The sequence below is a fragment of the Lepus europaeus genome, chromosome 14, assembly GCF_033115175.1.
Source record: "Lepus europaeus isolate LE1 chromosome 14, mLepTim1.pri, whole genome shotgun sequence".
NCBI classification, from domain to species: Eukaryota; Metazoa; Chordata; class Mammalia; order Lagomorpha; family Leporidae; genus Lepus; species Lepus europaeus.
In genome coordinates, this window is record NC_084840.1 from 61,884,287 (window position 1) to 61,899,769 (window position 15,483).

At 37.8% G+C, this 15,483-nt stretch overlaps 1 protein-coding gene across 9 annotated transcripts in view; it reads right to left on the bottom strand.

Moving 5' to 3' along the window:
* Positions 1-15,483, bottom strand: part of CEP170 (centrosomal protein 170) — a 146,859-nt gene that overhangs the window by 103,109 nt on the left and 28,267 nt on the right. For all 9 annotated transcript variants that reach the window (XM_062210705.1, XM_062210704.1, XM_062210703.1 and 6 more), the window contains exons 2-3: positions 12,045-12,190; positions 11,114-11,203 (exon numbers count right to left, since the gene is read on the bottom strand). In XM_062210705.1, coding sequence (XP_062066689.1) covers positions 11,114-11,203; positions 12,045-12,149 — 195 coding nt within the window. In that variant the 5' untranslated portion in view covers positions 12,150-12,190. The remainder of the gene's footprint in view (positions 1-11,113; positions 11,204-12,044; positions 12,191-15,483) is intronic.

The following is a 15,483-nucleotide window of genomic DNA, read 5'->3' on the forward strand; positions in this document are numbered from 1 at the left end:
GTTAATTCCATAACAGCTATTGTGAATTAAAATGAAAAAAAAATGGGGGTACAAATAACATTTTCACAGGCTGATTTCATTTCCATTGAGTAAATTCCCAGGAGTGGGGTGGCTGGGTCATATTGCAGATCTATTTTAAAATTTCTGAGCAATCTCCATACTGTTTTTCATAATGGTTGTACTAGTTTACATTCCAACCAACAGTGTACAGGGTACCTTTTATTCAAAATCTCACCAGCATTTCTTATTTTTTTATTTTTGGATGATAGCCATTCTTACTGGAATGAGATGAAACCTCACTGTGGTTACGATTTAGCTAGTGAGTTGGAGCATTTTTCATGTGTGTGTTGATCATTTGGATTTCATTCTTTGAAAAATGTGTGCTTATGTCCTTTGCCCATTTCTCAAATAAATTGGTTTACTCTTAAGTTTCTTGATGTCTTTTTAAATTCTGGATATTAATCGTTTATCTTTCATAGTTTGCAAATATTTTCTCCTATTCTGTCAGTTTCTTCTTCACTTTATGGAGTGTTTCCTTTTCAGTGCAAAAGCATCTTAGCTTGATATAATGACATTTGTCTATTTTTTGCTTTGATTGCCTGTGCTTCTGGGGTTGTATCCAAGAATTTTTTGCCTATACCAATGTCTTGCAGAGTTTCCCGATGTTTAACTCTAGTAAACTGATGGTATCAGGCCACAGATTTAGATCTCTGACCGACTTTGAGTTCATTTTTTTTTTTAAGAGTTCACTTTTGTATAAGGTATAAGCTAAGAGTCTTGTTATACACTTCTGCACACAGAGATCCAATTTTCCCAGCACCATTTGCTGAAGAAACTGCCCTTTCTCCAGGGATTGATTTTAGCTCGTTTGCCAAAGATTAGTTGGTTGTAGGTGTTTGGATTGATTTCTGGGGTTTCTATTCTATTCCATTGGTCTTCATGTCTATTTTAGTGCCAATACTAGGCTGTTTTGATTATAACTGCCCTGTACTATGTCTTGAAATCTGGTATTGTGATGCTGCTGGCTTTATTTTTGTTGTCTAAGATTGCTTTAGCTATTCAGGGTCTCTTGCATTTCCATATGAATTTTAAGATCCTTTGTTCCAGATCTGAGAAGAATGTTCTTGGTATTTTGATTAGGGTAGCATTGAATCTGAAAATTGCTTTTGGTAATATGGATATTTTGATGATATTAATTCTTTTAATCTATGAACATGAAAGATTTTTCCTTTGTTCGTGTTTCTTACATCTTTCTTTAATGTTTTGTAATTTTCATTGTAGAGATCTTTCATATCTTTAGTTAAATTTATTCCAGGATATTTAAAATTTTTGTAGCTATTGTGAATAGGTCTGATCTTAGAAGTTCTTTCTCAGCCATGGTGTTGTCTGTGTATATAAAGGCTATTGATTTTTATGTGTTGATATTATATCCTGCAACTTTACAAAGCTCTCTTAGTAGTTCCAATAGTCTTTTGGTGGTGTCTTTTGGCTTCCCTATCACATAGGATCATGTCTTCTGCACATGGTGATAATATGACTTTCTCCTTTCCAATGTGTACCCCATTTATTTCTTTTTCTTTAATGGCTTTGGCTAAAACTTCCAGAACTACATTGAATAGCATGGTGAGAGTTGGTATCCTTGTCTGGTTCCAAGTCTCAGTGGAAATGCTTCCAACTTTTCCTCTTTCAATATGATGTTGGCTGTGGGTTTGTCATATATTGCCTTGATTTTGTTGAGACATGTTCCTTCTATACCCAATTTGCTTAAGAATTTTTTCATGAAAGGATGTTATATTTTATCAAATGCATTCTCTGCATATACTGAGATAATCATATGGTTTTTATTCTTCAACTTGTTAATATTGATTTATGTATGTTGAACCATCCCTGTATCCCTGAGATATATCACACTTGGTCTGGATGAATGATCTTTCTGATGTGTTATTGGGTTCAATTAGCTCATATTTTGCTGATGATTTTTGTGTCTATTTTCATCATGGATATTGGTCTATAGTTCTCTTTCTCTGTTGTATCTTTTTCTAGTTTTGGAATTAAGGTGATACTGGCTTCGTAGATTTTGGGAAGATCCTTCCCTTTGAACTGTTTTGAATAGTTTGAGAAGAATCAGAATGAATTCTTTTTTTTATATTTTTATTTATTTATTTATTTTTATTTTTGACAGGCAGAGTGGACAGTGAGAGAGAGAGAGAGACAAAGAGAAAGGTCTTCCTTTGCCGTTGGTTCACCCTCCAATGGCCGCGGCGGCGGCCAGTGTGCTGCGGCCAGCGCACCACGCTGATCTGATGGCAGGAGCCAGGTGCTTCTCCTGGTCTCCCTTGGGGTGCAGGGCCCAAGTACTTGGGCCATCCTCCACTGCACTCCCTGGCCACAGCAGAGAGCTGGCCTGGAAGAGGGGTAACCGGGACAGAATCCGGTGCCCCGACCGGGACTAGAACCCAGGGTGCCAGCGCCGCTAGGCGGAGGATTAGCCTATTGAGCCGCGGCGCCAGCCAGAATGAATTCTTTAAAAGTTTGGTAAAATTCAGCAATGAAGTCATCTGGCCCCAGGCTTTCCTTTGTTGGGAGAGTGTTTATTACTGATTCATTCATCATCTTGGTTATTCGTCTATTTAAGTTTTTAACATCAAGACTCAATTTTGTTAGATTGTATGTGCCCAGAAATCTATCCATTTCTTCTTGATCTTGTAATCTAGAAATCTTGCAATCTATTGGCAAACAACTGTTTGTAGTAATTCCTGATGACTTTTTTTTTTTCCTGGGGTATCCATTTTAACATTTCCTTTGTCATCTCTGGTTTTATTAATTTGGGGCTTCTTCTACCAAACACACCCCCCTTTTTGGTTAGTTGAGCCAATGGTGTGTGAATTTTGCTTATTTTTCAAAAAAAAAAAAAGATTTTAGTTTCACTGATCTTATGTATTGATTTTTGTATTTATTCTTTCTCTAATTTGAATTATTTCTTTTCTCCTACTAGTTTTGGGTTCAGTTTGCTGATGTTTTTCTGGGTCCTTGAGATGGATTGACAGCTCCTTTATTTGATGCCTTTCTAATTTCTTGATGTAGGCACCAATTGCAATAAACATTCTTCTTAACAATGCTTTTGCTGTATCCCATAGTTTTGATATGTTATGTTATTACTTTCCTTAATTTCTAGGAATTTATTTTACTTCCCTTTTGATTTCTTCTATGACCCATTGTTCTTTGGGAGCATGTTGTTTGTACACTTTCTAGAGTTTTTAAGTTGTTAATTTCCAGCATAATTCCATTGTGATAAGAAAACATACATGGTATGCTTTCAATTTTTAAAAAAAAAATTTTGAGACTTGTTTTATGACCTAGCATGTGGTCTATCCTACAAAACATTCCATGCAATGATGAAAAGAATGTGTATTCTGTAGATATAGATACTGATTAGGTCCATTTGGTTCACAGTGTAGATTTGCTCTGTTGTTTCTTTGCTTATTTTTTTTTTGTCTAGTTGATAAAATTGGGAATTTCAAGCTGATACTCAAACCTATAGAATTATAGGAATATTAAGAACAAACAAACTATAAATAAAAAGTCTATAGTTCTTTGGGAATATAATATATAACAGTGAGCTATTCATAGACTTTGGGCATCATTTGACTACCAATGTCACAGGCATGTCTCTCATTTGGGTAACAGATATTTATCATTCGTGCAGTGTCTTTTGGTTCTATAACAGGCATACACTCAAATGTACTGTTCTATTAAATGAACATGAATTGGCCGGCACAGCGGCTCACCTGGCTAATCCTCCACCTGTGGCACCAGCACCCCGGGTTCTAGTCCCGGCTGGGGCGCCAGTTCTGTCCCGGTTGCTCCTCTTCCAGTCCAGCTCTCTGCTGTGGCCCAGGAGTACAGTGGAGAATGGCCCAAGTGTTTGGGCCCTGCACCCACATGGGAGACCAGGAGGAAACACCTGGCTCCTGGCTTCAGATCAGCGCAGGCGCCGGCTGTAGCAGCCATTTGGGGGGTGAACCAATGGAAAAAGGAAGACCTTGCTCTCTGTCTCTCTCTCTCTCACTAACTCTGTCAAAAAAATTTTTAAAAATGAACACGAATTTATTAAATTTGCACTGCATCTTTACTTTTACAAACTTCAATTCTTTACATTTTCACATACTATGGAAAGCATTGTGAACATATGTAAGAAAACTGAATTTCAGAAGTATTAAATGATATGTCTTAGGTTACAGCATAGGTAAATTACAGATATGATCATCAAATTCAGGTCCTAATTTTAAGTCCAAAATGCAGATGTTGCTCTCCACGTTGCTTTCACAAAACTACTGAAAATAATCAAATTATGAGAAGTCAGCTGAAAGAAATGTGGAAGTTTGTACTGCACCTGAATTTTTTAAAACAAAAAATTTATATGTAATAGAGTCTATTAAAAGACTAAATACTAGGTATGTACAGCGTAGACCAAGATGTGGAATAGGGAGGGAGCTTACTGCTCTAGACTAGGGGAAGATAGTTTAAAAAAAAAAAAATGGAGAGAGTGCAATCTCAGGGAAGAGTTAGGGAGAATATTGCAGAGGAAACTCCACGCAAATTAGGGGGACACTATGGCTCTACGTGGAGGCTGTGGACACACACAACTCAGGGCCTCAGCTTCCACAAGCCTCAGCATCAGCTTTAGAGAGTGAGGTGAGACCAGACTGGAGTAGCCCAAGCCAATGGCAATAAAGCTGTGGGTAGAGCCTGTGGGTAGACCAACGTGAAGCCCTATGGAGGACAGTGTACCTGTCAACCTATAAGAAAAGGGGGGAGGGAGCATTTCTCTCTCTCCAACTATGTGGCACCTGTATCCTGTAACTAGGCAAGAGAGGGTTTTTGCCATATGGGACATACATAACATACATAACAGTTGTGTCAGCTCAACACCCACCAACTAGCCTAGAGGAGAGACCTGAATCTGGCTGAGAGAATTGACAGGGGGCTGGGTACTCATGGGAACTGTGTGTGCTGGAACTGTAAAAATATGCTGGCTAGATTGGGAGGGTGCAGGAAGTGGCTGGGTCTTTGGGCGGTTACTGTGGGTGGCTCCACATGCTTCCTGATTCCTGGTGAGAGTTACTGCTGCAGAATCTGTGCTCAGAATGAGGACTGCACGGATCTTTTGTGTAGTTCTTGTGGTAGCATGAACAAATATTGTACCCACTGGAGCTAGTGACCAAGCATTTGTCTCCGTGGAGGAAAGGTGAACGTAAGACTACAAAGCAGATTAAACCGCTCCTCTAATTAAAAAAAAAAAATTTTTAAAAGCTAGATTTACCACGCTCAATTTGGGTGTCACCCTGGACACTCCCCTCACCCTGGAGCTATGAACAGAGCTCCCTGGCCACATCCAGCACAAGCTAATCCACAGAGAAATAGTCCAAAGATAAAAGCCATCACAGGGGGAAAAAAAACCTACAAGTATCACCACAAATGCCTAAAAACAAATGCAGCAATTAAAGAAACAAGAATAAGGAAGACAATGTGACACCTCAAAAGGAACACAACTATTCAATATCAGAATGTGAAAACGAAGATACTAAAGAAATGCCAGAAATGGAATTCAAAAAACTGATTGTAAGATTGCTTAGAAGTAATCAGAAGCAAAAATATGAATTAAAGAAATCAATACATGACATAAATGAAAAATTTTCCCAATAAATTGAGATTTTTAAGAGAAATCAAAATGAAATACTGGAAATGAGGAATTCAATAGATCAAATAAAAATGTGGTGGAAAGCCTTAACAACAGACTCGATGAGGCAGAAGAAAGTATATCTGCATTAGAAGACAAATCTCTGGAAATGTTACAGTCAGACAAAAAATAAAAAGGAGAAATTAGAAAACTAAAACAGTGATGGAGACCTATGGGATACTACCAAATGACCCAAAATATAGGTCTTAGGAATTCCTGAATGCTGTCCACAGTAAAACATAAAGAAGAGATTATAAAATGTGCACAAGAGAAACACCAGATTACTCTCAGAGGATTACCAATTAGACTCACAGCCGACTTTTCAACAGAATCCCTACCGGCTAGGAGAGAATGGAGAGATATATTTCAAGTCTTAAGAGAAAAAAAATCTGTCAACCCAGAATACTGCACCCTGTAAAGCTCTCATGAATGAAGGTGAAATAAAGATCTTTCATAACAAACAGAAATTTAAAGAATCTGTTACCACTCGTCCAGCCTTAAAAAAGATGCTTAAAGGGGCCAGCGCTATGGTGCAGCCAGTTAACAGCCTGGCCTGGACCACCGGCATCCCGTGTGGACACTGGTTCAAGACCTGGCTGCTCCACTTCCTATCCAGCTCTCTGCCATGGCCTGGGAAATCAGTGGAGGATGGCCCAAGTCCTTGGGTCTCTGCACCAATGTGGAAGATCCGGAGGAAGCTCCTGGCTCCTGGCTTCAGACTGGTGCAGCTCCAGCCGTTGTGGCCATCTGGGGAGTGAACCAGTGGATAGAGGGCCTCTCTCTCTCTCTCTCTTTCTCTCTCTCTGCCTCCTGTCTCTCTGTGTAACTCTTTCAAATGAATATATAAATCTTTAAAGAAAAAAAAGATGCTTAAGGATGTGCTACACACAGAAACATAGTCATCAATATGAAAGAAAGTGAAAGCAGATAAATCTCCCAGCAAAGGTACAATGGAAATACGAAGTAAATAATAGGAATATTTATGGAAAATGGCAGGGCCAAGTCGTTACTTATCAATAGTCACCTTGAATTGAATGTAAATGGTCTCAACTCTCCAGTTAAAATACACAGACTGGCTGAATGGATTAAAAAACAAAACCCATCTATTTGCTGCCTACAAGAAAACAGATCTCACCAAAGAAGATACAGGAGACTGAAAGTGAAAGGATGGGAAAAGATAGTACATGCTAACAGAAACCAAAAAAGAGCTGGTGTAGCCATCCTAATATCAGACAAAATACTTCAACACAAAAACTGTTAAAAGAGACAAAGAAGGGCACTATTCAACAGGAAGATGTGACTATCATAAAAATATGCAACTAATTACAGGGCACCTGGCTATTTAAAAGAAATGTTAATGCATCTAAAGGGAGACATAGACTCCCATACAATAGTAATGAGGAACTTCAATACTCTACTTTCAGCAATGGACAAATCAATCAGACAGAAAATCAGCAAGAAAACAAGAGTTAATTGACACTATGGACCAAATGGACCTAACTGATATCCACAGAACTTTTCATCCTATAGTTGCAAAATACACATTCTTCTCACCAATGCACGGAACTTTCTCTAGGATAGACCACAGGCTAGGCCATAAACTCTCAGCAAATTAAAAAAAAATCAAAATCATGCCATACATCTTCTCTGAGTACAATGGAATGAAACTGGAAATCAACAACTCAAGAATCTCTAGTAGGCTGGCACAGTGGCGTAGCAAGTAAAGCTGCTGCCTGCAGTGCTGGCATCCCACATGGGTGCAGGTTCAAGTCCCAGTTGCTCCTCTTCCAATACACTTCTCTGCTATGGCCTAGGAAAGCAGCAGAGGATGGCCCAAGTGCTTGGGCTCCTGCATTTGCGTGGGAGACCTGGAAGAATCTCCTGGCTCCTGGCTTCAGATTGGCCCTGCTCCGACCATCGCGCCATTTGGAAAGTGAGTCAGTAGATGGAAGACCTATTTCTCTCTCTTTGCCTCTCTGTAACTCTGCCTTTCAAATAAATATATAGATCTTCAAAAAAAGAATCTCTAGAGTACATGCAAACACATGGAGACTGAAAAACATGCTCCTGAATAAACAGTGGGTCATAAAATCAAGCAAATGAAAAACCAAAAAACTGTGGAGGAAGGAACAGTTCTTTTTTTTTCCAATCTATTTGTTGAACGCTTTATTCAGTAGAGGGTAAATCTTCTGCGTTAATTGAAAATAGATCTTAATAAAAAATAAGAATAGGAATAGGAGAGGGAGGAGGAAGTATGGGAGTAAAGGTAGGAGAGTGGATACGGTGGGAAGAAGCACTATGTTGTTAAAGTTGTATTTACGAAATGCATGAAGTTTCTACACCTTAAATAAAAGGTTTCTGGGGAAAAAAGAAAAAGTTAAAAAAAAGACTAAAAACTATGTAATTCTTACTTATTATTTCCAAAAATGATAATATACAAGACACAAAAGAACAGCACTGGAGTCAAGATGAAAACTCTTTAGACTGTAATACAAAATATTCCACACATACTAATAGGTTAAAATTTTTATCTATAAAGTTCATCAGACAGAAAGTTAATTCAACACTATTCAAAAAATTGTTACTGGGTTTATTACATTGAAAAAAGCTTTGTGCTAGGCACTTTAAATAAAATTATAGATACAAAAGGTACAGGAACTATCTAAGAGCTTGTTATCCAGAACAGCAACAGAGATATAAAAATGGATTTAATGTGAGTATACATCAAATAGTTTGTAGAAAATGGAATTAAATGTTTATTTTGAGGCAAAAAAAATTTTGAAATTCATGCATTTTTTTCAAAATATGCATTTTCTATGAACTTTTTGATTTGAAGACTTGATACAAAGCTAATAAAATACAAAGTTTTTTAGAGTTTAAGACAAAGTTCTACCGGTGTGGAGAAAGAAGAGAGCAAATTTAGCAAACAGGAGCTAGGAATCAAAATTATAATCTTGCATACCTCATGCTAAAACAGTTTGTACCTACTTTGCCCAACAATAAATTTTTAATCTTTCAACAACATAGCTACATTAGCAAGCTCATATTCCTAAGTGCAAGGGCCTTCTCTCTGTTCCTAAGATGAAGTAGAATTTGAGATTTGCTTATAAAAATACGTAAAAGTCTTATAAATGGCAAGGGAGATGGAAGACCTACTAGCCTGAAGAGAACTAGCTAAAAAATGAAATTGTAGAAGAAGACAGTATAAAGACTACTGTTTTGGAGGTATGGTGAGAGAAAATGTGATGGAGTACAAATGTGCAAAGATGGTAATATGAAACGTTGAGGAATTTCAGTACAAATAACAGAAATAGTGACTTAATTTTATGTGCTATATAAACCATAAAAAAATGACTACCAAAACAAACTGTCTCAAAGAATAAACAGAAAATTCTTTCAGCATCAGCCCAATTTGCAACTAAAAAAACTATTGTATTTGTGGAATTTCTGCAAATATTTCCCTAATACTGTTTAATTTTTATCTACTTATTTGAGAGGCAGTGAGACAGAGAAAGACATCACATCTGTTAGTTCATTCCCCAAATGCCTCCAACAGCTGGGGCTCGGCTGGTGCCAAAACTGGGATCTGGGAGTTGAGAATGTAGTCCATGTCTCCTATGTCAGTGGCAAGAACCCAATCACTTGAGCCATCACCACTCCCTCCTAGGGTCTTTTTTTTTTTATTTTTTATTTTTGACAGGCAGAGTGGACAGTGAGAGAGAGAGACAGAGAGAAAGGTCTTCCTTTGCCGTTGGTTCACCCTCCAATGGCCGCTGCAGCGGGCGCGCTGCAGCCAGCGCACCATGCTGATCCAAAGGCAGGAGCCAGGCGCTTCTCCTGGTCTCCCATGCGGGTGCAGGGCCCAAGCACTTGGGCCATCCTCCACTGCACTCCAGGGCCACAGCAGAGAGCTGGCCTGGAAGAGGGGCAACTGGGACAGAATCCGGCGCCCCGATGGGGACTAGAACCCGGTGTGTCAGCGCCGCAAGGCAGAGGATTAGCCTATTGAGCTGTGGCACCAGCCCCTCCTAGGGTCTTAACTGGCAGGAAGATGGAGTCAGAAGCTGAAACTAGGACTTAAACCTAGGCACTCCAAAATGCAATGCAGGCATGTTAAGCTCTAGGCTAAATGCCTGCTTCCTTAATATATATTTTGAAAAACAGTAGCAGTTTTAAGCACCTGGGATACATTTACTTTCTGCTAAATTCATTTTAAGAATTTCAATAGGGGGCTGGTGCTGTGGCATAGCAAGTAAAGCCATTGCCTGAGACTCTGGCATCCCATATAGGCACCAGCTCCTATCTTAGCTCTACTTCCCATCCAGCTCCCTGCTAATGGCCTGGGAAAAGAAGCAGAAAATAGCCCAAGTGTTTGGACCCCTGCCAGTCACACGGGAGACCCAGATGAAGCTCCTGGCTTCAGTCCAGCCCTGTGCTGGCTATTATGGCCATCTGGGGAGTGAACTAGTAAATGGAAAAATCAATCTAACTTTTTAAAATAAATAATAAATCTTAAGAAAAAAAGAATTTCAACAGCATAGATAGGAATATTTGCTTGCAGCCAGAGTCATAGGAAAATTAAGATATTGAAATCAGATGAATCATTTATTATTTCAGCATTCTCTTATATCCTGCCAAATGTAGAAAGACCAAACAGAGGAGTAAGAAAACATTCACTCCAGAAACACAAAATATCCTCAAATTACAAATTCCAGCCATATAGCAAGGTTAAGCTTTGGTTTCATCTCCTTAAAGTCGTCTCCTTTAGGGGCTGGTGTCATGGCCCAATGAGCTAAGCTGACGCCTGTGACACCAGGAACCCATATTAATACTGGCTCAGCCCCGGATGCTTTGCATCTGATCCAACTTCCTGATAATGTGCTTGGGAAAGTAATGGAAGATGGTCCAAGGTCCTTGCCACCCATGTAGGAGACCAAGATAGAGTGTCTGGCTGCTAGTTATGGCCTGGCCCAGACCTAGCCATTGCATCCATTTGGACAGTGAATCAGATGATGGAAGATCTCTGTGTCAGTCTATCTATCATTCTGCCTTTCAAATAAATAAATAAATCTTTAACCATTACAAACAAGAAACAATCACCTTTTGGATTCTTGTATTTATTGCTTACACAGTTTCTTCAGAATACAGGCTAGTTTCACATTCTATTTTATAGTCCTCAAAGTGCTAAATTCTTTTTTTTTATTTCTTCATTTCGCCTTTCTATATGTATCTGGCAGAGTAGGAATGCTATACTTCTATATTTAGTATGCATTTAATGTAAAATACAAATTAAAGGAAAAGAAGTATAAACAGATTGATCTGTCTTCTCATAATATTAAAACAATATATCCAAATAAGACAAAAAAATCTTACCCCATTAAGGCTGCCCAAATCTTTCACCAAATGTTCATCTGTAGAGGCATCATAATTGATTACAGCATGTTGCTTATCCACACTACGAGACTGAAAGAAATTTTTTAAATTAATAAATAAAGAAAATACCAGAGTAAATAACAAAAAAGTTTTTGGCCTAGATAACTAATAGTAACAGGACAAGAGATAAATATAAGGAAGAGGCAAATCACAAGTGGATTAATGGACCATAAACTGCGCTACCATCCGCAAGAAATTTGGTATCACTACCCAGAGGAAAGCAGCCAATATTAAGATATCCTTTTCCACTAAACTCACATGTTCTATTTTTAAGACAATTTAAATGAGCTGACTTTGTTGAGTATATCAAATTATAATATTTTATTTAAATATTCATGGCCCAAGAAATTTGGCATACACAGCATGAGTAAAACTGAATTTTAATCCTGGATACTTCAGTGATATTAAAGTTAGTTTCACTGCTTCTTTTAGAAATAGTCATTATGATGCCTACCAGAAACTAAACATAATTATATTGTTGGTGTTTTTAAAAATAAATTCTACTGTGTTTATTTAAGTTTTTAACATGTTGTGGGATACATTTAGATATGAAGCAAATTAATGCTATGCTAATTTTATGAATTATGTACAAATCTCATTTTAAAATGTACAAGGTGAAACTTCATACTTAAAAATACACTTATCCATTCTGAGCTCTACTTTTCCAAAACATAATAATCTCAAAGAATTAGAACTGGTTTTTAGAATGACTCGAGTGTGAAAATTTAATCGAAATGATAAATAAAGTTAAAAAAAGGAGGGTCAGAAACTTCAAATCTAAATAGTGATGTTCTCTTAAGGAGTTGAGAAACAGTTTTTACTAATTCCAGGTTCTGAGCAGATCCATATAAAGGAAGGCTGACAGAATTACCTGTAACATGAGCTCACAGTCATCTCTTCCAACGAAAATCATTTCCCGTGGCAGCCTGTGGCGAGTGCCTCCACTGCTCACCAAAAACCAGGATGTTAAGCTCATTTTCTGCTTAGCTTTTAAGTCTTTGGCAAAGCTACGTCATCCTGTAGGAAAATATAATGAAAAACATATACTTAGGTATTGTTAGTTACTATCTATTTACCAAACCCTGTGAAGAGGCCTAAGAATAGAACGCATTCATCAACATTTATACCTGACTAAATGAACCATCCACAGGTCCAGGAAATGACATAATTACTAAATTCTAATCAGTGAAGAAAGCCTACTGATGGAAGTATACAATTACAAAGGAAAAAATTTAAGTAATTAAGTAGGTAGTAAACTACTAAATTTTTATCATATTTATGAAAGGCTTTCAGCATAGCTTATAATGGTCTACATCCAAAATTAAATGCTAACATTATCACACTAACATCAAAAAATATAACACTGTACAAATAGACATCTTACCTGTAAATGGCTTAAGGAAGACTTGAATTCAAAATTAAGCGTATCTGATGTCTCAGTATGAACTAAATTTGAAGACTAAAGAAATTGCTTATTCATCTACCAAGTGCAGAACCACTTCAGTTTCACTTTCCCAAATTGTTAATTCCTTAGAACAATAATTGCTAAACATTTTGTTCTTAGGACTCTTTTTTACTCTTGAAAATATGAACCCTTAAAAATATTTGGTTACATGTATTATATTTGTTTATTAATTTTATAGAGAAATGGAAACTAAGAAGCTAATACTCATTTATTAATTTCCTTAAAAGAACAGTAATCCAATTTCACTTAAAAATTACTAATGCTGGGGCCGGCGCTGTGGTACAGCGGGTTAAGGCCCTGGCCTGAAGCGCCATATGGGATGCCGGTTCAAGTCCCAGCTGCTCCTCTTTGGATCCAGCTCTCTGCAATGGCTTGGGAAAGCAGCAGAAGATGGCTCAAGTCCTTGGGCCCCTGCACCACATGGGAGACCCGGAGGAAACTCCTGGCTCCTGGCTCAGAATCAGAGTAGCTCTGGTTACTCTGGGGAGCAGTAACTCTGGGGAGTTAACCAATGGATGAAAGACCTTTCTCTCTGTCTCTACCTCTCTCTGGAATTCTGTCTTACAAATAAATAAAATAAATCTTTAAAAAAATTACTAATGCTTCTATGAAAAAATATTTCCAAAACAAAAGTAATTAGCAAGAACTATTTAACTTTCTGCAAATCTCTTTAATGTCTAACTTGATAGAAGATCCCATATATGATATTTATTCAATCCATAGCCATATACCATTTAATTTGAAATATATAAAGAAAACATGGCTTCACACACATGAATTACTGAAAAAGGGACATGTACTTGAATAGCCTTTTCAAATAATTGTAGATAATTTTTTGTTACTAATCAAAATTTTTCAAGAGGTAGGTAATTTCTTGAAGGTCATCTGCAATATGGAATTTGAATCCTTATCAATCAATCTTTCATACTATGTCACATGAAAATCCATTTTGTACACTGACGGATTTTGTAACACCATGCACTGGTCCTTTGAAAATGCTGGTTTTCTGAGTTATGTGCGTCTTCCAAGCATTTCCTTGAACTATACTAAAACATCACATTCACTAATAACACCACCCAGTTCACAAAGAAAACGTTTAATTATTGGGCAGCAAACTGTTAAGCTCATGCTAACAATCAATTTTCTAAAATACTAATTTTCTTCTGATAGCTCAAATTTCATCATTAATCTTAAAAAAAATCTGTCATTTCTTTGCCTTGACTGACACTATTCACTTTGCCAAATGCCCAAGAGTACGTAACTATTATTTGCCTATCATTATTTGAAATAAAAATTCTGCTTTATGAAACCAAGTACAAAGTTCATGTCATAATTCACACAATGGCACATTGATGCTTCTTCTTAAGACAACCAGTACTTCGGTATACAGCATAGTGCTTTATGGTTACTTCCATTTAGTCTTATAGAATATTAAAAAGATGTAACTCAAGGGTCAAGATTCAACAAATAAAATGAATAATTTTTACAGCTTCATCAAGGACACTCTTAAGCAAAACAAACTTGGCTTTTTTAAAAAAAATTGTAAATGTATAGCAGTATTAAGTACAATTACTCCTAGTATAGTTTGGTGTCACCACCTTGATCTATGCTATCCCAGCAACTTAACTACTATCACTTTCATACATCAGTGCAGATGTTAATACAATAAAAAAAATTTGCTTTGCTACCCAAATAAGAAAGAATTGGACCTGGTAGAACCAAAATAAAAGGGTTTCAGAGACTCCCAGACACCTGTGGATTGAGCTCTGAGAACAATTAAACTAGGGGATGTAGTTTCATCTTTAAAAATAGAAGCTTTAGCCGGCGCCGGGGCTCACTAGGCTAATCCTCCGCCTTGCGGCGCCGGCACACCGGGTTCTAGTCCTGGTCGGGGCACCGATCCTGTCCCGGTTGCCCCTCTTCCAGGCCAGCTCTCTGCTGTGGCCAGGGAGTGCAGTGGAGGATGGCCCAAGTGCTTGGGCCCTGCACCCCATGGGAGACCAGGAGAAGCACCTGGCTCCTGCCATTGGATCAGTGTGGTGCACTGGCCGCAGCGCACCAACCGCGGCGGCCATTGGAGGGTGAACCAACGGCAAAAGGAAGACCCTTCTCTCTCTCTCTATCCACTCTGCCTGTCAAAAAATAAATAAAAAAATAAAAAAAAATAGAAGCTTTAGGGGCCAGTGCTGTTGCATAGTGGGTAAAGCTGCTGCCTGCAGTGCCAGCATCCAATATGGGCGCCGTCTCAAGTCCTGGCTGCTCCACTTCCCATCCAGCTCTCTGCTGTGGCCTAGGAAAGCAGTAGAAGATGGCCCAAGTCCTTAGGCCCTTGCACCTATGTGGGGGATCCAGAGGAAGCTCCTGGCTCCTGGCTTTGGATAGGCACAGATCTGGTTGTTGCAGTCAACTGGGGAGTAAATCAGAGGACGGAAGACCTCTCTCTCTGCTTCTCCTTCTCTCTCTGTGCAACTCTTTCAAATAAATAAATAAATCTTTTATATATATATAAATATATATATAAATGTTTATATATATAAAAGCATTATATATATATATATATTAGCATTAGAGTCAGCATGACAGATAAAGAGTTTAAATTCTGGTTCTAATATTTATTTTCCATGACTTTGGGCAAACTATTTATCTCATGTCCCTTGGTTTCCTCTTCTATTAAATGAGGATCACATCATCTATTCAAGTTTTTTCTCTAATAATTCAGAAGAAAAATAGTTGTAAACATATTTTTTCTATGAAATGGTATTTTCTGCTATACTTGAATTAGAAGCAAATAATCTTCCATAAAGCTAAAACAATTAAGTATTATTCCCTTCTCAGTTTATCTAAT